Raw genomic sequence first — 25,693 nt, forward strand, 5'->3', positions numbered from 1 at the left:
GAATAAAAAGGAAAAGGTATTTTAATTAAAATATTTTTAATAACAATATTGAAAAAAAAAAAAAAATCAGCAAATTATTTTTCTGACAAACAAACAAAATAGCACTCTCAAATCATGTATAATTATATATTAACAAAAAAACAATATAATTGATTTCTGATAGTATGCACAGAGAAGTCTACTGAATTTTTGAATGCCTGTTCTTGCAAGTTCTTCGAATGCCTGTTCGAAGATATCCTTCTTTTAAAATTTAAAAATCTACAGTCTATATAAATTACGATTTTTCATTCCATTCATTTGGATTTATATCAAAATCTTTCATCTTGAATTTCAAATTCAACCACCTTCCAAATAAACCTACATCAACTATCCTTTGATAAAAAGTTAGGAATTTTGGCCTAAGGTATTTACATTGTTGTGCATAAATGTCACAATTTTTATCATAATCTGCAACCCACATCAATGAAAAGAATAATAAATTTGTGTGTCTCAGCAAGCCTTGATTTTCGCACCGAGTCAGGTAAGTAATATGTTCTTCAGCTGCAGGGTTACGTATAGGATCAGTAACCATAACAAGTGTTGAACTATTTTTAATATGTTGATCATAAAAGGATTGTTCATCTGGGTTTGTAATCAATGCTCCAAACATAATGCCTAAACCTGTAAAAAAAAAAATGTTAATATATTTATCAGAATAAAACTGATACTCACAGATGGATAATGCTGAAATTTGGCTAATTTGAATTTGAGGTACTATATATTATATTAATGTAATGTTAAATAAAATCTATTTTGTTAATTTGATGCAAAAAGTTATTATGCTTCTCCCTTTTTTCTGAATTGTTTATTCATTCAAAAATATCTATGCCACTTGTCCTCAGTAATCAAATGAATAATTTCTAAGAAATTTAATTCATTCAAGGGCAGCAAAATATATTCTATAAAAAGAGAAATAATAATTTCTCAAGTAAAAACCCCTTTGAATAAAACTGTATTGCACATTCTGAAGTTTGATTGTACAGTTGTTTCTAGTCAAAGAGTTGTATACTTCTTATTTATTTAAATCTTACACTAAAATTATAACTGAAATCATTAAATTTTTAAAAATTTTAATTATCAGAATCACTTTTTATTTAATAATTATGCAATAGTTTCTACAGGTATAAAATATTAAAAATAAGTCTTCCCAGTAATTCAAGCCCAATTAACCAATTAAAAAAAAACTTAATTTTTGGATAGATTGTATTTTATTGTGAATATCAAGTTCATTGTACTGTCAAATTTATCAAGAGATTTACAACCATTTTGAAAAGTAAATCTTAATTATAAGTCTAAGAGTAAAGCTTCTTTCTTATTCAGTAATGTTTTAATTTGTGGAAGTTTAATCCACTGAATACTTTAATTGATTTCAGAGCAATTTGCAGCTTTTTTTACGCAACTTTGTAATTTACAGTATATGTCTACTATCAATATTTCAGGAATAAAAGCTGCGGTCAAGGTTTTTGAGACACCCTGTATATATGTGGTGCAAATACAATAGTAAATATTATGAAAATGCAGGTTATACAATACTAAATAATTAATACATTAATTCAACCATTTGCTAATCATGCAATTATTAAAAATTCTATTGCAGTGGATTCGACTAATTTAGACCAGAATCAAAATTTGATTTATCCAAAGATTTAAATAAATAAAAATGGGAGTTGAAAGTGTACTAAACAAAAGAAAACTTTAAAATTAAAAATGTCTCTAAAGATATAGAGAGTAATGGCAGTAAAGACATTTTTAGCATTCAATGATTTTAGCAAATTTACAAATAAGCAATAAAATAAATAAATATATAATTTAATAAATAAAATAATAGTAATTCTAAATAAAGATTTTATAATATTTAGTGACATTTAAAAAAATTAAGCAAGTAATTTGAATAACAAACAATATATAGCACTTTGAATACATCAATTGTACAATAAAACTTGAAATCAAATGATACAATTAAAATTGAACGTAATCAAAATTTTTAAAAAGAGGAAAAGTTTTTTTATTTCAGCTTTACTGGTTAAATACATCTTGCAATAGTAAATCCTCATATATAACCAAGTGGCACGACAGCCCATGTGGACCGAGGTCTACAGTGCCCATATCTGCTTTTTTGACTGAGGGCCTGGTTAAGTGGTCAATCTAAAACGGAACCTCCAGTGTTTAGTTTCCAAGCATGTTTGGTCCTCAGTTTATTGACCCACTGAAGGGATGAAAGGCTGAGTCAACTTTGCCCAGTCTGAGGATCGAACCTCGGACCTGTACATGGGGAGCACGAAGCGTTACCATTACGACACCGGGCTTCAAATCCTTGTGTAGATTAAGGATAATAAAATATTATTCATTTACAACCAACCAAATAAGATATAGATATATTTCACTAGTAAAATTTCAGAAACAAAATAATTTTAATTATAGACACATTAATCTTTGCACTATAATAAGAAAACTTAAGAACCAAAAGAAATTGAATGAAATTTCATGACAAATATTCATCATTTATGTTAATAAGTTATGCAAACTGAATTACAAGAAATATGTCTTATCTCTTAAAGACCATACAATAACAAATATATCTCTCTACAAAACTGAACTTTTAACTTTCATAAAAATATTTATAACATATTTCAGGCAATGAAATAGATGAGAAGAAAAGTATTTTGTAGGAGGAATGAAGAAACAATAATCATCAGCAGGGATAATCAACCTAAGTATTACTTAGATTTCATCCCATAATCATATTAAAACAAAACAACCTTTTTTGAAGAAATAAAATTTCTATTTTATTTCTTCAAAAAAAAAAAAAAAAAAAAAAAAAATCTAAAATTATAATAAAAATAGAAATAAAATACAAAATGTCTAATTGGCATTTTTTCTATGATATTAAATAATAAAATGTTTAAATTATTGCCCAAAATACAGAAGAAATTTGAAAAAAATATTAATTCTTTATAACAAAAATAACAAATATTTCAGCATTAATTTTTTTTTTTTTACACTAAGTTGTAAATAATCAAACATTCAACAACATACAGAAAAAAGGAAGAAGAAAAAAGTCAACCTTTAAAGAATTATTTAACTATAAACTTTGGAAAAGATAGATTTTGACAATAAAATGATAAGAATTGTTATTTGATGCTAAGATGACAACACTAAACATTTTCATGCAACAGCATAGAATTTTCATGGAACAAAATTTTGTCTATCAAAAGGAAGACTTAGCATGTATCATGAGATAAACAGGAAGATTAAAAATTGCTTTAACTGCATTTTCTTTCAAATACAAACACTTTTAAATTCTTTTCTATATTTTGTCTGATGCTGAGAAACCTAAAAAAATTAAAAACCTATCTAGTCAGATTTTTTCAGTTTTTAAACTGTTAGCTCTAAAATCTGATGAAAGCATTTTCTTAAATTGAATAGAAAATACCTTTTTAAAAATTTAAATTGTACTAAAATAAGCAGAGGTGGATTTAATAATTTTTTCAAACTTCTAAACATTCCAGATATGTTTTTAAAAATTTATTTCTTTTTTTTTAAAATTGATATGTTTTATTTTTAATAACTTTTGCACACCATAATAAAAAAACAATGGAGTGGGACTGGAAAAGTAATAATTTCTCCTGAAACTAGTTGCTTATGATGTTGGCAATGCAATTTCAAAGAATGACAAATGTTCAAATCAATTTAAAATACACTTATGATGATTGAATAATTTCATAGCTAAGAATAAAATAGAAATACTCATTTAGTACTAGTAGTGAGTAAAATTGCGTCATGTTCTCTCATTATTTATTAATTTCATATTTTATTAGTTACAACCAAGGACAACTTGTAAGGAAAAGTTTAATATTATGTCAATTTAAATAGTTCTGAATATGAACAAAAACTATTTAAAAGTAAAGGACATGTTTAGACAAAATTCAATTTTAAGTAAAAAAATCATTATCTTCAATATTGGAACTATATACTAAATTAGCTTAATTTTATTACACCTTTTTTTTAGTTGCGATTAGGATATGTAGAAACACATATTACTAATTTAGAAGTAATGTAATGTCTGTAATATTCTATATTCTTACAGTATCAGGTGACCTTGGTTATAAGATAGGGAGAGTAAGCAAATTATAAAATAGTAAATAAGTGGAGATGAATATAGCAAATTACTAATTATGATTACATCGTTTTTAGCAGGAGTTATTAAAATAAACTACTGTTTGCAGTTAAAAGTGTTAAAATATCTATGGAATAATTAATATGAGAAAATGACATATTTAATACAACAAAAATTGAACTCTTAAAGAAAAAAGTGATTAATTCCACTTGATTGAAAATTTACTAATTATAGATATTATTATATAAGAAGACTTATAAAAATAAAAACCTGGAAATTACCTGATGTAATTAAAACAGCTTTTTTAGGTCTTTCTTTGGATCCCTGAATAACATCCATTCCAACAGATTTATAATCTGCAATCAATGCCAGCCAAAATTCTCCTGCATATAAAAGATATTTAAGTAATATGCATGCAAATATACAAATTTATAATTATTAATGCAATTATTTAAAATTTCAACAATTTTTTTTTAAAGAAACCACAGAGCAATAGAAAAGTATACACAAATCAAAAGCTAAGCTTTTAGTAAAAGTAAACTTGCTAATAAAGAGTAACTGCTCCTTCTTAAGATTTAGCAAAAAGCAAAGTAGACTCATTAAAGGAAAAATAATATATGTATTGAATGCTTATAATTATAATACTAATACATACTATATTCTTTCTATAAATATCCTAATCTTCCAAATTTATAAAAGAATCTCTCAACATATAAAAGCACTATAACATATACCGTTAGAGAAGAAAATAAAATAAATTAACAAATGGATAATTTTATCCATAAATGAAAAAAAAAAAAGAAAAAAAGCTAGATAAAAACTGAATATACTATAAGTTCAGAAACACAAACTAGAATTCTATGAGAAGTTCTATTAATTTGGTTTCACATTAACCAATTATTGAAAAAATAACATTCAGTCCTAAACTGTTATTAAGTGACAAATAATAATAATAAATAACTTCTTATAATAAAAAATAAATAGTTTCCTGTGGATTAAAATAGTAATAATTGAATACTGACAACAAAAACTTCCTTTTTTATACTACGCCATTGTTTTCAGTTTTTCATATTTCTACTCATGACTATTAAATTAAGTAATTTGTCTATGATGAGCAATATGAATTTCTTTCTAAAAATAATAAATTTTTTCCCATCTTAGTTTTTTTCCTCCTTTTTTGTTGTTTTACAAGGAATATATAACTATTTTACCAAAATAAAAGTATCACAAGTGAAAAAAAAAAAAGAAAAAGATTACCTAGAATGCCTTTATTTATTTAATTCACTGATAATACATATATATGTGTGATAGAGTAGCATACACATCACTGAAAAGGATTGCAATCATTGATTCCAGCATTATATATCTTTTATCCAGTGTTCATAAGGTATTAAAAATGGGGGACTCACAATTTTAAATAAATTCCAACCCACAACTATTCAGGAATGTTGTAAGCTAAGTTAAGTGCATCAGCAAGCATTAAATTGTAGAAAGAAGGCAACAAATTGGATCTATTTTTTTATGAAAGGGGGAATATGAGAAGGTATAAGTGCAATGATAAGAAATTGGCAATCTGCTATTTTCAAGAGGCTTAGTGAAAGCCTTAATAATTAAATTTAAAAAAAGGACAGAAAAAAGTATTTATCACATATATAATTTTTCTAGGACAGGAGGAATGTTTTCAGCAGCAATTTTAGCCCTTTTGAATTCGTTCTGTTCTCCTTTCAGCTAGCATAAAACGTGACGGAATTAAGATATTTAATCATTCAAATGATATGTACAGTATAAATGTTTATACTAATTTTATAATGATAAATACTAAACTGCTTGAACACGAATAATCATTTACTCTACTCAATATTTATCTCAGTCATTTAAAAATAATACAATAGTAATATAAAGTCATGTGTATATAAATTTTTTTTATGCTCAGCATTGTTCTTCTTTTCTATAAAGAAATTGATTAAAGATACAATTTTAGAATTATTTTTAAGTAGGAAGGTTTCTTAGTGTACAGAGCTGATGTAACACCCTAAATTAATAATATATAAAAAATGTAAAATAAACAAAAGTTATGATATATGAAAATCAAGACTTTTATTTTCAGGAATATTTTTTATGATTAAAGTATTTATCCAATTTCAGGGCACCAAAATATATAAAAAAGCAAACACAGGTTAAAAAAATTATATTACATTGATTGCTGAACTCTTTAGAGATGGCAAGACTAATACATATCCAAACAAGAAAATAACTTCTTAAGCATACTTAAAATTTTTAATGTTTCAAGGAAAGTAAATAAATGGAAAAAAAAAAGTTTAATAAAACAGTAATTTTTTGAGAAATTGGAGGAGGAAACAATAGTTGCATTAAAAATTTTTTACTACGATCCTTTAACAAATATTAGTTCTCTGCATTTTTAAATAAATAGCACCATCAAGCATAAATATTGGTGCACAATGCCATTTTAAAAAGAAACAGCAATCAAATGTACATACATGTTCTCCATACAGAAATTGCATTCTAATATATATAGAATTTTTATAGTTACCTAATTAAAAAATTTTAGAGTAACTACTGGCTCATTTTTAACAGCAGCTTTTATACACAATATAAATTTATACAAAATATAAATTTTTATTAATAAGCTGAGAAAAAAGTTGAAAGAAATTTATTCGATTGACATAATTCTAATTTAATTGAGCAGCGAGCTATGTCCCATTTCAAAACTATATAAGATCTTGTTTGGAAAAGGTCTCACGATTTTAAATTATAGTCATATGCTGACAATGATGTGTGCATTATTAAACTCGTCCCCAAACCTTCAAACCAATCACAGGAAGCTTGATAATAATGGATTAAACTTATATGAAGACCCAATGAACTCTTTTGGAACAAATAACACTTCAGTTCTAATGATAAGCTTCTGCTTATGTCCCATGGACTGACCAAAAAGAAAGAAGAAAAAAATATATTTTTATTGGAACTTCAAGAAATAAGAAGAAAAAAGAAACATATACAAGCAAAACACATATTTTAACAAAGATAAAAAACACACACACACGTTTAGTAGCAGTAGATCATTTGATTACATTCCAACCAAAAATTTCTTATACACAAGAAATAGAAAAATATTTCAACATTTAAAAAATTCAATTTAGATTGAATAGCTCATTTCAAATTATAAAATGACAACTTTACTTCATATTACAAAGAGAAAGCTTATTACAGAAATATTTCTTTCTAGGAGATAAAAATATTTAATTAAAAGAAGGTAAAGTATGAAATTAATATTTATAAAAAATTGGGGTGTAAATATCATGACCTGAATTGAAGTATTCTAATAATTAACATTTCAATAATCCAATAATTAACATTTACATAATTCAATATTTAACATTTCCACTAATTAACTTTTCCCATGATTAAAATAAAAAAAAGGTCGCGACATATTTTTCAAAGAATATACGCAATTTCATGAAAAGGTTTGCTCGTTTTAGAGATGGTAATAGCTAATGATTAAAATAATAAAAAAATTATTATTAAGTCTTACGCCATCTATGTAATCTAGTGCCTTCTTCTGCCTGATTAATTTTTTGCTTTATCATAACCACACGCTTTATAAGCGTCTGTGGAAAGGTAAGAATTCGTCTGACTAGCATTTGTAATTATTTTGTCCTCGGTACTCAAAACGCATAACATTTACCGCTATCCCATGCGGCAGTACAAACAAATCTAAACAAATTATCTTTTCATTTCATTTCAAGTCGTTGGTGAGTCAATTCTTTTGAGATTTTGCAGTTTTATAGCAACTGTAACTTCTATTAAATAAATCAACTGCCATATTAGAATAGTGATTAATGATTATACCAGCTAGCAAAAACTTAATAATAAAGAGAAGAATTTATTTGAGAGAATTGAACTACATAAGAATCAAAATTAAAATTATGATGGATTTATCTCAGTAAAAGTATTAAGCAAAAGGAATGATTGTTATATACATATAAATATGTAACATCCTGCGAACCATGTCATTTCTTTTTTCCACTGCTCCACAAAAGAAAATGCAGATAATCAAAGTTTCAGCTTTGTTTGCAGATTCAAATAATAATCTTTTAAAGCCAAATTCAGATAAAATCTTATTTTTAATTCCTCTTTGTGGAAGTTTGGAAAGGGAAGTGCCAGAACAAGTATCGTCCTTGTCATCTGATCGTGGTTCAAAATTGCGAGATCCGTTCCGAAATAGCGCTATTGTTTCTTTAAATCGGGATTTGTTTTATATATATATGATTTTTTTATTTCTGATATTAAAACATTGGTCAAATCTGATTATTTTGTATTAATAATAATGGTTGTAAGACAAACTTTCTTATTATTAATAAAAGTATTCTTATTTATAACTTACATTTTATATATTCTATTTGCAACGAAGTTCATTTTAACTATGTCTACTGATTTCCTGAAAATTCGGATCAATTTTTAATTTTATATAAATTTTAATGATGCGCACGCTTAAAATGTAAAAAAAAAAAAAAAAAAAAAAAAAATTACAGTTTTTATGATTTTCTTTAAATTGTCAATTTTATGCTTAAAATATGATTTCTGTCTCAAAAAGTCAAGCTGTCTTTTAATAATAAATAATTATTTTTTCAAATCTGTATGAAAGAAATTTTATTTTTTAATAAAATTTCAAATTTAACGTTTGCAATCGGGAACATCAGCCTGTAAATTGTTAATGAAAATTTTGTTGAATGCACCATATTTTTTTGGTTTAAATTGTGGATGAGTGACTCGAAAGTGTTTCGTCTGGGTACTAGAAAGCACTGTTTAGGTGTACTAAATGTGTGCTATTTATATTTCTCTATAGAGGCACACACACACACACACACACACACACACACACACACACACACACACACACACACACACACACACACACACACACACACACACACACACACACACACACACAGACACACACACACAGACAGACACACACACACACACACGTGCGCGCGCGAAAGTGTGCTGTACACCTACTCACAGCTAGCAAGGACTCGCTGCCAGAATTGAGAGTGAAAATGTCTGGAATAAATGAAATTGTATGAAAACCCATGCATTTAAATATGAAGCTTGTACATGACGTAGTTCACTTAAATACCTTCAATGTTGTAGAAAGAAACCAGCTGTATTGGTCTCCCCAAAACTTTCTCTCATACTCTCTAATAGACTTGTCATGCCAGAGAATGCCTTGCATGTCATTGGGGTAGAACAGTTACGAAATATTAACTTTTGACTTGAATTTCGTATTTATACTGAATCTGTCTTGTTATTCCTCGCGAGTTGTTTGACGATTAATCCCCGACATGCATTAATAGTATCCAAAAACTGAATTCATGTTTTAGATACTTTTTTCCCGACTGACCAAAATTTGACACAAAACTGCGCTTGTAGTCACAAAATCGCATACCAAATTGGATGTATTTAAGTCATTGCGTTTCTGGGTTATTACTTTTACACTATTTTGAAGGAACAGACCGACAGACAACCAATCCGTAGTTAGATTTGACTGAAAATCTTACAGATTGTAGTGATTGGATTTTGAAGCGTTAGGAAATAAACGTTCATAGATGGCGCTAGACCACTAGCACGAGTGTAATTAAAAGAGTGATGTCATTTGAGTGTTGGCTCTTCGAGGAGAAGGAGTTACTGAGCAGAGTAACTCGAACGAATCTGAAATAAATTTGTTAAGTTTTCTATTTGCCTATTTATTGAAAGCACTCACGAACCAGCCACGACACAGATATTAACACTATAGATGTTAAATTGGTGCACCGTATTTTATTTATCGTGTTCTCTTTGTTTTGTAATTATCTTGTTAATTTATATTCGAAGAGCCGGGCTGCCGGACTTCTGCTGAGTGGATTTTGCTCAAAATTTGATAGAAATGTACGTACGTATAAATGCTATAAAGACCGTATACCAAATTTCAACCATCTAGTTCAAATGCATCGTTTTAGTTATCTTTGTCACAGACAGACGACATTTTCTAAAAGTGTGTTTTTCGAACTTAGGGAGGTATAAACATGGAGATTCGTCAAAATTTCGATTTCAAATCTTTTGACGATTGCTATACTTCTCTCCATTCTTCATATACGAGAAAGTAAAAGATTAAAAGCTAAAACCCGCAGGAGTACCATTCTTTGAACTTTTTTATAAACTCACAATATGATATGTTTTGTGATAGATTTGTCATACAGAAAAAAAAAAAAAAAAGAATCACTGAAAGCCGTCATCATCTCTCATATCGACATGGTAACCGATAACGACGATAATATCCAGTGCTTACATCAATAAAAGAGTTAATAGGTATTTTATTAATTAATTCATAATATAAATCAATGAAATAATAATCTCTTTGGAATTTCATTATATGCTGTTTTATTTATATAATAACTTATAAGTAAGTGATCACAAACTGGATAAAGAAAAATATTATTAATATTATATTATTGATATATATAATAAAATATTATATTATATTTAAAAAATATTATATTATATTTAAAAAATATTATATTATTAATATTAAATCTATGTAAGAATTTAATCAACTTAAAATACAATTGATTAAATGGGATTGTGATGTTTAAAATGAGAATGGTTTGACAACAGTATTATGAAACCCAGTTTGCTACATTTTCTCTTCAGCAGCATATATCCAAAGAAATACGTTCGGCAATCCTTTTTTATACACCCATATTCTCATTTTGTTTATATTTGTCTTCAAGTGTTATTGTTTATTTCAGAAATTTACTCTATCTAAGATCTCCAACTTATTCGAAGCAAACCACCAATTACTACCAAATTAAAGAAAGTAATTTCTGTAATCTGATGGTGGTTCATTCAGATGAGATTGGATATCAACTCTGATTGAAGGCTTTGAAATTTTTAAAATGCACGTATATTCATATGAAATTAGGAGATTATTAAGAATTTCAGATTATTATCAATATTATTTGTTTAATATATCTCAAGACTATTGCAAGAATTGTTTATTATTACGCTTCTCCAAAAGGCATTAATCTCACATAATTCATCTGTTATCTCTGTACTGAAAAAAAAAAATTGTATTATGCTCAAAATTTATGCTACATTTTCTATGAATTAGCTACTATATATGTATATTCTACACTTCTTTATACAATTTTCCTTCTATATTATGCATTATTGCGCATTTACTGTCTAATTGAGAAGTCAGTAATTTTTGATATTTCTAAAAATTGAAACCCAGTTTAAAAGAATATAGATATTCAATTATTTATATATAATCATTCATTGGAATTCGTCTGTCCAATTTTGTCAGCCATCGCCAATTTTGAATAGATAGCGTTTAGTCGGGATTTTCTTGAACTGAAACCATGTTTTGAAACTCTCACACGGATCTGATCTTGATAGTTCCTGATATAAACTTTTCCTTTGTTGGACTAAATAATTTTTCGACTTTTAATTTCAGGTATGTGGTTTATGATATCCAAAAATAAAATTTGTGTTTTAGACGCGTTATTCCAACTTATTGAAACCAAAATTTGATGTAGAAAATCGTATGAAAATTACTTACAAAATCTGATATATTTAAATCATCGTGTTTTTGAGTTATATTTATATGTGTCTGAACTTTCAAATCTACAGACGGTCTATCAATGGTTGAATTTTGTTCAAGATTTAATATAAATGTTAAATTTGTATACCGACTTTTAACCTTCTAGCTCTTGTAGCGGATTGGTACGAGTGAAGATAGAACCTGGGACCTTGTGGTTCACAGCCCAGTAACATGACCACAATACAAAAGCAATTGCTCGTGTCGCGTAGCTGTTAACTGGCTTATAAGCTTTCACTACACTCTTCTCATTTTAATTGCGTTAAATTATATTCGAACAACCGGACAGATAGATTTTCTCTGAACGGATTTAGAATAGAAATCTACAAATTTGGTATAAAGACAATCTTCCAAATTTCATCCGCGTTTGAAAATCGGGTTTGAGTTATCTTTATCACGTACGGACAGACATAATGATAAAAATGTATTTTTTGAACTCGGGGAAGTCTAAAACATGAGATTTATCAAAATTTCCGAGTTCGAATTTTCTGAGATTACCATATTTCTATATTTTGTATACGAGAAAATAATATCAATTCTAGTAAGATAATCTATTTGATATGTTTATCAGACAAAATTTAAATAAGTCGGCAAGGACTATTCCTAGAAAGATTACTTCAAAGATTATTATCTTTGTTATTGTTTTAGAAGGGGAATGGATGGACTCTATCCATCCATTCCCCTTATTATTCCCCTATAAATTTAAAGTGTATAATTTATTGAAAGTGGATTATTGTAATACATTCCAAATGAATGTTTGAGAGAAAGCTGCTGCAGGCTTTAATTTCTAAATGATTCATTTTATTTGATATTTTATTTTAATGATTCATTTTCTTTATCTTAATAATACATTAAAATATAAATATTTACTGTAAAGCATTTTAAAAACTAAATGGTTGCACCAATTGGTTTTCCAAAATCTTTTTACAGCAAATTTTCTTCTAAATAATTTAATCAGACATTTTAGTGAACGTTAAAGATTATTTTATAAGAACATCATTCCCTTCGGGGGGGGGGGGCTTCTCGAAATGAAGATGAGAAGCTTTCGGCATGGTGGTTGGTACCTGCCACTCTGGAGAGTACACGAAAAAGTGGAGGTCTGCCTCCTCCCGTTGATGACGGGACGTACTTCCTTAGGGAAGGGTTGTACCATGGCCGGTGATGGCCCTTAGGACTCAAACACAGTTCCCTCCAGTGTTGCTGTTGGGACGGTTCGGTCATTCAGTATATTTTATCCGCGTGCCTTCGGGAGGGTCAGAGAGTCAATGATATGACTTGAACATCATTGATTTTGAAAAGGTAAAAAGTCAACATATTTTAGTTATTTAATTGCAATATAATTTAGGTATTGGTTTTCATTACAAGTGTAATAAATCATAAATAATAAATATTGGAGAAATAGAGAATATTAATTCATTGATACTTCAAATATCTTCAGAATTACCAAAAAAAGAATGGAATATCTTAACCTTCTCAAATATGGAGTGAGCAAAGAGAAAATGTTTTAATCGTCAAAATATTCGATTTAGATTATCAACTCGAATCCGAAAAATAAAATTTTCGAATTTTGTCTGTATGTTTATCTAACTATCTATGCCCAGAAGTTCATAAAACATTGGTTCAATAGATGAAATTTGATTTTTACACTAAAATTGTACAATTACATAAAATGTTGGATAGAATTCGTCAATCGGAAAATTGTCTGTTTGTCTGTCCGTAAGTATTTGAATATAATAATAAAGAAAAGCGACAAGTTACACATTGAAATATTGCATATAATCTTTTACATTGAGGTTTTAGATCTATGTCAGAGTTTGTATCTGCATGAAACATATTCTAGAGGAAACATTGTCTGCCTATCTATCTATCTCTCATTGTGTGTCTGCAATAATTAAAAAACGAGCACTTGTCAATTTTAACGGCGACCAAAAGGCGTCAAGAAAAAAATTCGCCAATTCGGCGATTTCAATCGTTAATATTACATATGATTATCACATTCAAAATTTTTCATGATAAATAATAATGCGCTTGAGTATATTTTTATAATTTGACGAAATTTTGTCTTGGCGATTTTTGGTCACCGTTAAAACGAAATGTACTGAAAAGCGATAAGAGCTCACACAGCAACTTTATTGCTAGAATTGAATTAATTAAAAGTATGAACTCAATACGTTACTAATTAAAAGCATTAAGATATGATTTTATATCCCCATACTGGAAGGCATTTTAAAAGTTTATGCCAATTTTGGCGTTATTGAATCACACAAAAGTTTTAAGTTTATATGAATGTAATTATAAATATTACAGTTTTCGCCATAAGATGTTTTGATTTTCTCACTGAAATATTCGTAGTATATAGCGAGATATCTTTTGTCTTAAAAAATATATTTCAATGAATATATGATATTTAATATACTCATTATTGAAAAAATAAAAAAAAAATAACACATTTTGTATAATACTCCTTAAGAAATTAAACATAAACTAACAAGTAATTTGATACATGTTATGCTTAAAAGCAGGAGAGAAAAAAAAATCTATTCCAATTTTTGAATCTTCTGTAGCTATAGTAAAAATAATCTCTGATATTAAATCTTGAATATTATTAGCCAGCGAGTGTTTTTTCTAGATTTTTCCTTGTGCATGTCCAATATGGGATATTTTGCGTTTAGCTTTGCAGATAGTGAAGAGAATTCTGAATACGTTTAGTATCTCTTCTCATTGGATGATTGAATTAAAAAAACACAAAGCTACATATAAAATTTCGTATTTGTCTTATTTTCGAATTATTGCATTCATATGGACAGACAACAGATTTGTCACATTGACAAATATGGTAATTATAATAATTAATTATGGTAATTATAATAATTTTACACAAGTCTTTAATTCTTGTGGTAAAACTATATGATGAATTTCATTCGTTTAGTTATTGCGTTCAACATGTGTATAGTACAGACATATAAGCTCTGTTCTGAAGATTTTGTTTAAAATTCAATACCAATTTAAACTTTTAATATAGGGGCTACAAACTGAATTTCATATGTTTAGTTCGATCTATTTTATAACCATTGTGTTGACAGACAGACAGAATTCGATTTTTTTTAAAACTTAGAAAGGTTTTAAACTTAAAAATTCAACCAAATCTTGAAAATTTTTTTTATTAAAGATTGCAGCGATATCTTTTTTAATACTTCGTATGCAAGAAAGCAAAAAAATAGCAACTGTGGTATAGTTTTGATTTTAATAATTATATACATTACATATTTACTGGGAAAAGAGATATTACTAAAGTATTGTTATTTTGTAAATTATTTATTGAATACTAATCAAATCACTGTTATAACTAAAAATAGTGACTCATTAATTTTGGATCAATAGTTCTTGAATTAAACAGAATTTAGCTCAATTTTCGGAAAGTGTCTGTTCCATTAGAAGAAATCAAATTTTAATTTTTTCCTGAATGTAAGCAAAATTTAAAGACATCAAATGAACTTATTTAAAACAATGAAAAAAAATGAGGTGTGAATTATTAAGGATTCGTCGTCATTTTTTTCCCTTTCATTCTGTGATTAATGGAAAAACATAACATTTTCAAAAGAAGCAGATATTTTCCACATTTTATTCTAAGAAACAAAAGAAATCTGAGAATTCTTTTCAAACGCGACAGTGAAATAATTTTAATATGTGTCTTATGCAGTCACTTTTTCCTTAGTACACAAGCGTCTCAGGTTTATTCATTTTTGTTGAAAATAGTAGAAGAAATGAAAGCACTCGAATTTGTGAAGTGTTAGGTATATTTTATTGTACCATCGAAAAGATGCATCTATGGCATTTACAAGGGAGTGGATGACACGGAGTCGAGAGACAACACAGGTCCTACGATGAAAATATTGACATTCAAGCGACGAAACATTTTGTGGATGTCTTTTAAGAGTCTCGCTTGGAACATTCTGAGTCATTGTTGGGGAAAATATCTAAATTTGCTTCGAACAACTTTCTTTAGATCATCAACTGTTCGTGGTATGCCAACGATACTATTTCACTCGATGTTAGTTCAGGAGAACATTCTGGGAGAAGGGATAATTTCGATCATATTTCTATCATTGGGGTTTAAAATGGCAACGGTCGACACCCCATTTCCAGGAGAGACAACTTTACAAGCTGGCATGTTGGGTTGTTTTGTAACTATTTCTTCCACGAGAAAGATGTCAAACTTACACCCCGGCAACAACTAAAACAGTATGTTGTGAAATTTAAAATAAAAATTTCATGGTTTAGTTTTTAAAATTTTTATTGACATGTAATTATTTTGAACGAGCTATAACAGTTGGCAATGATCGATGACTAGTCGTGTTATTTTGACGTGCCATTTTTTTTTCTATTAATATCAACGAGCATTGGTGGAATTGATAATGAAATTATTTCAATTATCTGAATTAAGCAGGAATAGAGCCAATTCGTAAGTATAAAAATTCGGATGACTGGTTAAAGCTCGGAATTTAAGTAAAATTGAACATCATATATAAGAAATTCTTAATACACGAAATTAAGTATAAAAATTATAAATGATGGAAAATTTGCAGACAAAGTAAATCTCAAATTAAATTATCGATGAAAATAAAGTAGCTTTCTCCCTGTTATTTTTCTAGTTTTGACCTTTTTCTTTTTTCTTCTCCAAAAATCGATTCAGATAATCGGAATCCGTATTATTAGATTTTGTTTTTTGTAAAATCTACTATACCTTTAATATTCTACTAATGTTGGGAAATGTTTTCATCGTAAGAAGTTGGAATTGTTTCTTTGTTATTTATAAATAAGTATGGTAAATCAGTCTTTAGTCAGATCAACGATTTACTGACATTCCTTTTGGGGCAATTTTGAAAATAATTACTGCGATATATATAGGATAAATATTCTTCGAAGCAAGAAATATTCATACCATATCAGAATAGAGATGCCAAGAAAACAGCAATAACTTCTACTGTTACTCTATTTTTTTTAAAAACTTTGAATTTTCGAAATATATCTTAAAAAGTTTTTTTCGCTACATGTACATAAACTTCGTTCATTTGTCATATTGGGCATTTCAGTTCAACACCAATTGCTCTATGAGTACCTTTAAAAACATAAACATAATAAAACATCGCAAAAAAAAAAACTGATGTTTTATGAAAAACAATTCAGTATCCATCAATAGAATGTCGATGACAAATATCAAGATAGCTTTAACAGATACCATTTTTAAAAATTTGTGTATTATTTATTGATATTAATTAAATCGTTTCTGTGATTTCTGCTGGTGCGCAAGCATTTCACGCAGATTTACATACGACATCAAGCATGCCGTTTCTCTTTGTCAGAATTTTTAAGATACACTCATTCTTAATCTTTCAGTGAATATCGAATGATAGAAGTGTGGTTTACGAAATGAAGCAAATTCGTCGTCGCATAATGAACGTAAAGTGACTCGCACTAATTCAAACTCTGAATCAACTTCTTGTTTTGGAATTTCTGCCCATGAGGCCAATAATAATTTTTTTACTGTTTAAAATTATTTTCTACTTTTTTTTGATAAATATTTTCAATGGTAAAATAATTTTTATTTACATATTTAGGCAGCATCTGTTGATCGAGGAATTTTTTCTCGTAAAGTTAAGAATTATTCCTTTGTTGTTTGTTATGGAATTTTTACCCATTAGGCCAATAATAATTTTTTTGCTGTTTAAAATTATTGTCTACTTTTTTTAATAAGTATTTTCTAAGGTAACATAATTTTTATTTACATATTTAGGCAGCATCTGTTGATTGAGGAATTTTTTCTCGTAAAGTTAAGAATTATTCCTTTGTTGTTTGTTATGGAATTTTTACCCATGAGGCCAATAATAATTTTTTTGCTGTTTAAAATTATTGTCTACTTTTTTTAATAAGTATTTTCTAAGGTAACATAATTTTTATTTACATATTTAGGCAGCATCTGTTGATTGAGGAATTTTTTCTCGTAAAGTTAAGAATTATTCCTTTGTTGTTTGTTATGGAATTTTTACCCATGAGGCCAATAATAATTTTTTTGCTGTTTAAAATTATTGTCTACTTTTTTTAATAAGTATTTTCTAAGGTAACATAATTTTTATTTACATATTTAGGCAGCATCTGTTGATTGAGGAATTTTTTCTCGTAAAGTTAAGAATTATTCCTTTGTTGTTTGAAATATTATTTTATTGTATAATAATTTAGTATTTCCACTGATAACATAATTATTATTTATATATTATTTAATTCAATTTTTACTTTTTTTTCAGTGTTTAGCTACTTATAATCTTTGCAATTATATCTCAATGTATTTAATATCGTTTTCTGTTTACATTTAAAACTTTCGGTAGCTTTGTAAGTGTAAATATTATACAAATTGTATGGATTTCCTTGAATTTATAATGCATTTGTTAATATATCTATATAAGATCAGTTCTAACTAATTGTTTGAGAAAAACTTTTAAATCTAAAAGAAAACCATGCACACAGAATGAATTAGACACAGCATTTTTTTTCTTTCGAATTTTCATATTGCATGCTTCTAATGATTAAGAATTGTCGAGTGAAATTCTCGGAAATTATTTTGTTATAGTAATGTTTTGAATATCAACCCTTGCTTTATACTCAATAAATTTGGTCAAAATGCCAAAATTGGATATTATGGCACGAGGTTTTGGATACATGCAAAGACACGCTGAACCAAGCTGTGAAAAACTTTGTTGATTGCTTGGATAACATGTGCAATAATTCTTGTCACGTGATCACGGCATCAAAAGAATTGACTCTATCGAATTAACTCATTTTCAAAAGCAATGCTTTGGTATCATAAGCTCATTGAATTTTCCAGGTAATTTTTTTAACAGTCTTAAAGAACTCTGGTGTTTTGAATGATTAATATTTTAATGGAAAAGAATGAGATTTTTTGATATCATTTTCTGAAAGTATTGTTAATAATCAGAGAAAAAATCTACAGTTTATCTCTTTTTAGATTAGGCTAATGAATTTCTATTAATCATTTCGAAAATCAGATTATTGTCAGCATTAATGCAATCCCAGAAATTCCAATTAGTAAAATTCCGAAGAAAAGCAGAAGAAAAATAAACCGAATTCTACTATTATTTCCAAGTTCCTTAAATACGAACAGAACAATAACTTTTTAGCAGATTCTGCGAGCTCAGATCTCAACTCATTAAAGACCTCATCAAAGATCAATTCGTTATTTGATTGTCTTGATAAAATCGAGTTGAAGGTTAGCGATTATTTCTGATGATATGGAATTTCAATAATACAAAACTAGCCAAACAGCCTATCAAATCAATGCGAATCGAATTTGACGCTGAAGATCCTGATACAAGAGGCAGAGGACGAAGTTCATTGTAATTGAGAAAGAAATCTTCTGCGATTTTATTCTCCGGGCTGGAACATCGAACGAGAGGGGGCTGGAAGCTAGTAGGCCTCTTCTTGTCTTCCGTGGTCTCACCGAGGTATAGAAACACTAAATCCAAACTGGATCTTTCGAATCGAACTAAATCCCGTTCCATGGATGGTACCACGATTCCCAATTCCCTGCAACCACCGGATCGTGTTAGATTGCCCCTCTCACCGACTTTCCATTTGGAGCCACTTCCACAGGTGTACAAGCCATTGAGGTTATTAGCGAATTGAATATCTTCTGGTGTAAGGAACGCTTCTTGGATATGAAAATCGTACTCTGTGGCATCCGGCACCACACTGGAAGACAATCCACGGAAGTAGATTCCAGACGCGCTGAGAAGGAACATTGGATTCTGGCAGTGGGGATCTTTGTAGTAGGAGTGCTGGGCTTGCCAGTGATTGTCTTGATCAGCAAAGATGAAAATCCGTCTGAGGAAGAGTCCGTAAGGCCTGACCTCGCATCTAAGGCTAACCCATTGGCCATTTAAGTCAGATGAAGAAATATCGATATTGTAAGGACCTGAGGATAGAATGGGTGGGGAAGTGATGCCAGCTTTCGCTATAGAAAGGCATGTTGAACATTGTGCAGCCTGGAAAATGAAAAATAGTCATAAGAAGCAAATAAATCATGAAATGGAATCTACAAGATACTTCATTATAAGGACATGTAAATATTTTACTAAGTTTTAGAATAATTTTAAAACACTTTCATAAAGAATGGCTTTCTTGAAGTTTGTTTTAATTAGTTACATGAAAATATTATTCCATAATGAACATTCTTCTTAATAGAGTTGAAAAATCAAACGATAAATTTTTAATTTATGCATCATGAAACGTTACTCTCTGCATTTATTTGAAAGGAAAATTTTAGCAAACGATAATTAATTTCTTCGTGTTTGTTTAAAAGGCAGACGATAAATTTCTAGTTTTTCCTGTCTAATATAATCTTTGATTTTACAAGCATTTGTTTAAAAAAATCAAAGCTTTACAAAAATATAAATTTTGTAAAAAACTTGTCTCTATTTTATTTTTGCGATTGTTAATGATTTTAATATTATTTTGCAACTAGTCGCCTCAGACGACCCGACCAACTGGCTCGCAAGGAATACTGGTAATACTAGATTTCAAATAAACCGTTTAAATTTAACCTCAAGTCCAAACTTCCGTCAAATTGTCTGCCATTAAAGCGATGCTATTTTAATTGCCTTATTTAAGTTTTATGAATTTATAGGTATCGGCATTGTTACTGAGGATCGGATAACGACTCACGAATTAAAGTGGGTTTTTTTTCTTCTCTTTTTGCTTCCCATAACATCACAGAGTTATTAAAAAAAACGTAAATATTCAGTTCATCCATCTTTGAAACTTCGCGATATTTTAATTTCGCTTTTTTATCTTGTAAACTATACAGATATTAATTAGATAATGCTTAATATTTGTATAGTTTACAAGACAAACTGCAGTATCCTTTAGTTTTCAACAAAGGAGGAAAAATCAAGCGATTAATTTGATGAAACAATGAAAAGGGTTTGAATTCCAGAACAAAAATATAATCTAAAGTTAAAAATTGGAAAAAAAAAAATATATTTTTTAAAATTTGCTAAAATTTAAGAAAAATATGCTCGTATATTACATTTACCCTCCAATTACAAAATAGTATTTTTTAATAAATTTATAACTAACTAAATATTTGCTTAACTAATTCCCCAGTTTTCATAAATGAAATATTCATAAATACCAATTATGTGCACTGATCGAGATAGAAGAATCTAATTAAATACAATATTATTTAGTAGCACTATTTTGAAATTCTTTTATCAAATCAATTGAAAACTTTTCGTTTTGATTTCATCATCAGAAAGTTTCCATAAAGTTGCTTAACATCAAAATTATTAAAAATGTTCAACTGCCGGAAATGAAAGAATTCACGACATAGTTGTTGCCAAATTTTGTAACTAAAATCTTCATTTAATGGAGGAACAATTACTTATTTGCTATATTTTCAGAATGTGAATATTCTAACTTTATTTATTTATTTTTTCACAAAGCAATTTTTTTCAATCTAATTTTAAATATTTCGCATCTAAAAAAAACTTAAATAAAAACAATAAACAAAACTCATATTATTAGCAGAAAAAAGAAAAATAAAGTAGAGAAAGGAAAAGCTGCAACATAAAAAAAGAAAAGGATGTTGGCGCTCAACAAAATAAATTACGTCAGAAATACAATTATAAATGTGATTAACATTTACATGTGATTAGAGTTACTCTACTCTACTGTAACTCGTTTTGTCGAATTCTATAACTGCCGCCATTTTTTCCTCCCAATTACAAGGGGAAAAAATATCGTTTGGTTTAATCTTTTGCTCGAATATCATGACAGAATTTATAGGTATCGGCATCGTTATTGAGGATCGGATAACGACTCACGAAATAAAGTATTTTTTTTTTTTTTTTTGCTCTCAAACTGTTGAGCGGGAGTTCTCATTTATCCGGCTCCTTAAATTCCCTCCGATCTCGAAGAGCTTTATCGTGATCCCAACTTTTGATGCTTTATTTGGTTTCTGGGTGGCAGCGTGTGCTTCCACATGGAAGGGATTACAGTGAAGTGTCGCTCCTGATAAGCGCAGGAGATCAATTTCATATTTCCCATCCAACATTCTGACCCGAGCAGGTGGTTAGTTTCCGAAGGCTCGAGGCGCCGCTTAGATCTTATTTCATTTGAAATGCAAAGTAATAGCTCTTCAAAGACATTAAGCTGCTTAATAATTGAACAGAATGAAATTATTTTAGTGCACGTTGCTTTAACTAACAATAATAAAAATAATTATTATTTATGTTTCTGATGCATAAAACAATAAGGGTATAATACATTGCATGTGCTAAGTTAAAGTCCGTTTATTACAAGCATCTTACTTTTTTTATTCGATACGCTTATATTTTTACTTAGGAAGGTAATAAGGGTTCTTTAAATATGCATTTAAGAAACAACGACCATGCTTGATTATCGAACATCGAAATAATTTTAAAAGAAATACCAAGGAAGCATTAATATGACATAATGATACGTAAAGCAAGTTGCAATAAACTTATCTTTGGCAGAAACAAAAATTAAAAAAAAAAAATGAAATCTACGATCGCAAATTTCAAGTAATCATGTGAGAACATTATTATTTTTTTTGTCATTATTTGTCTTAATTAATTTAAGTCATTAAGTAGGTTAACCTTTTAAAAACGCATCTGCTTTCATAATAATAATGCAATACTGGTAAAAGCAGGTAAAAAAATATATGCGATTAAAAGATGATGATGAAAATTGCCATTTGTGCTTTATTCATTGCCTGCGCGATTTCGAGCTTCAATACTCATTGCCTACGCGATTTCGAGCATTAAAAAACCTCCTAACCAAAACAACGTCATGTTCACACATGCTAATAAACAGCAGATACGGTCTTCCCGAAACTTTCTTGTATACTTTTTAATAAAAGTATTATCCTCCTTCCACCACATAAAATTATGAGCCTTCGATAAGATTGTGAATACAATAAATGCTCAGATTTTTATTTTCAAATTCCTGCGCATGAGAGTTTTGTGCTGAGTAATATAAAAAAGAAAACCGAGAATCCCTTTCCGACGCCTTTTTCGATCGGCTAAAATCTAACTTTGAGACAAAACTATAATTTTAAAACAAGATCACATGCCAAATTTTAATTCCTTAAATCACTGCGTTATGGAGTTATCGCATTTAAATCAATTTGAATATATAGACAGACAGACGGTCAACCGTTTGAAGGATTTGGTTCAAACTTTGATACGAATCCCCATTTTAGATGCTAAAACTATGTACCAAATCTCACTCATCCAGCTTTTCACGTTTCGTCATTATCGAATTCACTTCTATACGGAAAATCAGATAGATACCTTTCCTAAGAGTGAATTTCATTCAAAATTGTATGGAAACATACAAATTTAGTTTAGCTAAACATATTAAATTTCATCTTGCACCCATACACACTTCAAGAATTTGTGTGGGCGATAGGTGATTAGATAAAATTGTGTACAAATGCGGATAATGACAATAAATATAAAATTTTTTAATAACAATAAATAAAATTTTTTTAATAACAATAAATAAAATTTTTAACGAAGTTATAAAACCAGCGGGACTTTAACAATGGCTTCATTCCAGAAAGTTCCTTGCTTGGCATTGCTATACAATAGTTTGCGTAAATTTAGCAGTTTTACTGAATCTAAAGTGATCTTTGGCTGAGTTTTTTTGGCGATTCATTCTTGGTGTGCGGTTAAAAGTATCTGAAAATAGAATTTGGGTTTTAAATGAGTTTTTTACAAACGACTAAAACAAAAATTTTCAAGAAAAAAAAAAAAAAAAAAATCTGCACTTGTGATCATAAAATTTTGTGCCGAATTTGATATATTTAAATCATTGCATTTTTGAGTTATCGCATCTGCATGTTTCTTTAAGTACAGACCGACAGACTATTAACTTCTAGTTTGATTTGGATCAAAATTTTATAAGTGTCTATATTGTAGATGTTAAATGTGTATACCGAATTTTATCTATCTAGCTCTCTTCGTTTTGTAGATATCGTGTTGATTTATATTCGAACAGCTGCACAGACAGACTTCCTCTGAACGCATTTTGACCAAAGTTTGATAGAGATCTCAAAATTTGGTGTAAAAATTATACGCCAAATTTCATCCGACTAGCTTAACTCATTTTTGAGTAATCTTTGTCACAAACAGGCAGAAATTTCCCAAACATGTGGGTTTGGAACTCAGTGAGTTTTAAAACCCGGAGATCCGTCAAAATCTCGAGTTCAACATTTTTCATGATTGCAATGCTTTATATTTCGTATAAGAGTTGCAAAAAAAAACTAGCTTGAAACAAATCATAAGAATATTGATTTAAAAAAATGTGTTAAAATGTGAAACTAAAATACACTAATTTTTCATAGACAATCATCATAATGAGCCCAACCGCGAGTTCGCAAATTGTACAGACTAAGTCTATGGCAAAGGATACCGACGTGCTCTGATTGGTTTAAGCCTTGGCATCTTTTTGGCAATGTTTTGCCAAAAAGATGCCATACCGAAATATATTTTTATAAAAATAAATGAAATATGTGAATTTATCTCCCCTCCTATTTTTTACGGTTTACATGCAATATTAATCTGGAGCACATATAGAGCAGAAAAGATCAAATCCTGAAAACTAAATTCAGGAAATATAAAAATTACAATTTATTAAAAATATTTTTTGTGAGTGTTTCTTCTTAATATTATTTTGATATAACTAAAAAAATTAGCTACGAAATCACATATTCCGTTAAAGCTTACATATTTATACGTTTTGGGCATTAAGTAATCATCTCCCCATATGTAGTTGATGGGCAAGTAACAAACGTTCAGCAACAAGTTTCAATGACTGCATAAATCTATACTTATAATAAAGCTCAATGTGTGTGTGTGTGTGTGTGTGTGTGTGTGTTGGCGCTCTACAGGTCAGACCGTTTGACATACAGCTACCAAATACGGGACATGTATATCTTGGAGGTTGGGAATGTGCACCTGGGGTTTCTTTTTTCGAATTTTTAATTAGAATTTTAATTATTAATTAAAAACTAACTTTCCCGCCAAAAAAATCTTCCATTTTCCCCACCGCCAACTTTTTCGCCAAAAAAATCTTCCATTATCCCCAGCGCCAAACGAGAAAGGCTTCTGTTTTTTTTTCTCCCAACAGTAATGAGGCTAGGGTTAAAATTTTTCGGCGGATTATTTCAATCGGTTCTGTTTATTTTCTTAATGTTTGATGCATTTAAAATTAAACATTGTTAATGAATCAATCTTTCAGATTCATTCTGAAGTACTTTTGAATTAAAATAAAACAGAATAAAGGAAATTAAAAATTTCTAATCCGCATAGCGTTACCCCAACTGGCGTAGAAAAAATCACGTATTTGCGTTACGTAACCGGCGAAGAAAATTCACGCATGCGCATTCTGTTCTGATTGTTGTCATGACAACGTTATCAATGGATGATTTAAATTATTTTTGGGTTAGTTGCATGCTTTTGTAAGTAAATTGTATTTATGGTAGTTATATATTTTTTGTATATGCTTATAGTTTTAAGTACATCGTTTTTTAAGTAGTTTTTTTAAAACCTGTTTTCAACCGTTTATTTTAAACGATTCGTTTTATTTTCTTAGTGTTTGATGCATTTAAATTTAAACATTGTTAATGAATCGATCTGCTCATAATGAATCTAAGAAAATTTTGTTGACCAACTCTTGAGATATTACATAAATTAAAAAAGATATTCTTTAGTGCCCATAAAGTTTAAACGCTGAGTGACTCTATTTTCAGTAATCAGATTATAAAAAAATGCTTTGTT

At 28.7% G+C, this 25,693-nt stretch overlaps 2 protein-coding genes across 2 annotated transcripts in view; both read right to left on the bottom strand.

Moving 5' to 3' along the window:
* LOC129984391 (mitochondrial import inner membrane translocase subunit Tim29-like) lies at positions 1–7,894 on the bottom strand. Its single transcript, XM_056094270.1, has 3 exons — positions 7,710–7,894; positions 4,438–4,539; positions 1–660 (listed from the first exon to the last, which is right to left on the bottom strand). The coding sequence occupies exons 1-3, from the start codon at positions 7,816–7,818 to the stop codon at positions 275–277; spliced, it is 597 nt and encodes a 198-aa protein (XP_055950245.1). The 5' UTR covers positions 7,819–7,894; the 3' UTR covers positions 1–274.
* A 7,701-nt stretch (positions 7,895–15,595) lies between these two features.
* The window catches only part of LOC129984686 (protein APCDD1-like), a 61,969-nt gene continuing 51,871 nt past the window's right edge, over positions 15,596–25,693 (bottom strand). Inside the window, exon 5 of the mRNA XM_056094623.1 lies at positions 15,596–19,873. Coding sequence (XP_055950598.1) covers positions 19,100–19,873 — 774 coding nt within the window. The 3' untranslated portion in view covers positions 15,596–19,099. The remainder of the gene's footprint in view (positions 19,874–25,693) is intronic.

The sequence above is a fragment of the Argiope bruennichi genome, chromosome 9, assembly GCF_947563725.1.
Source record: "Argiope bruennichi chromosome 9, qqArgBrue1.1, whole genome shotgun sequence".
NCBI classification, from domain to species: domain Eukaryota; kingdom Metazoa; phylum Arthropoda; class Arachnida; order Araneae; family Araneidae; genus Argiope; species Argiope bruennichi.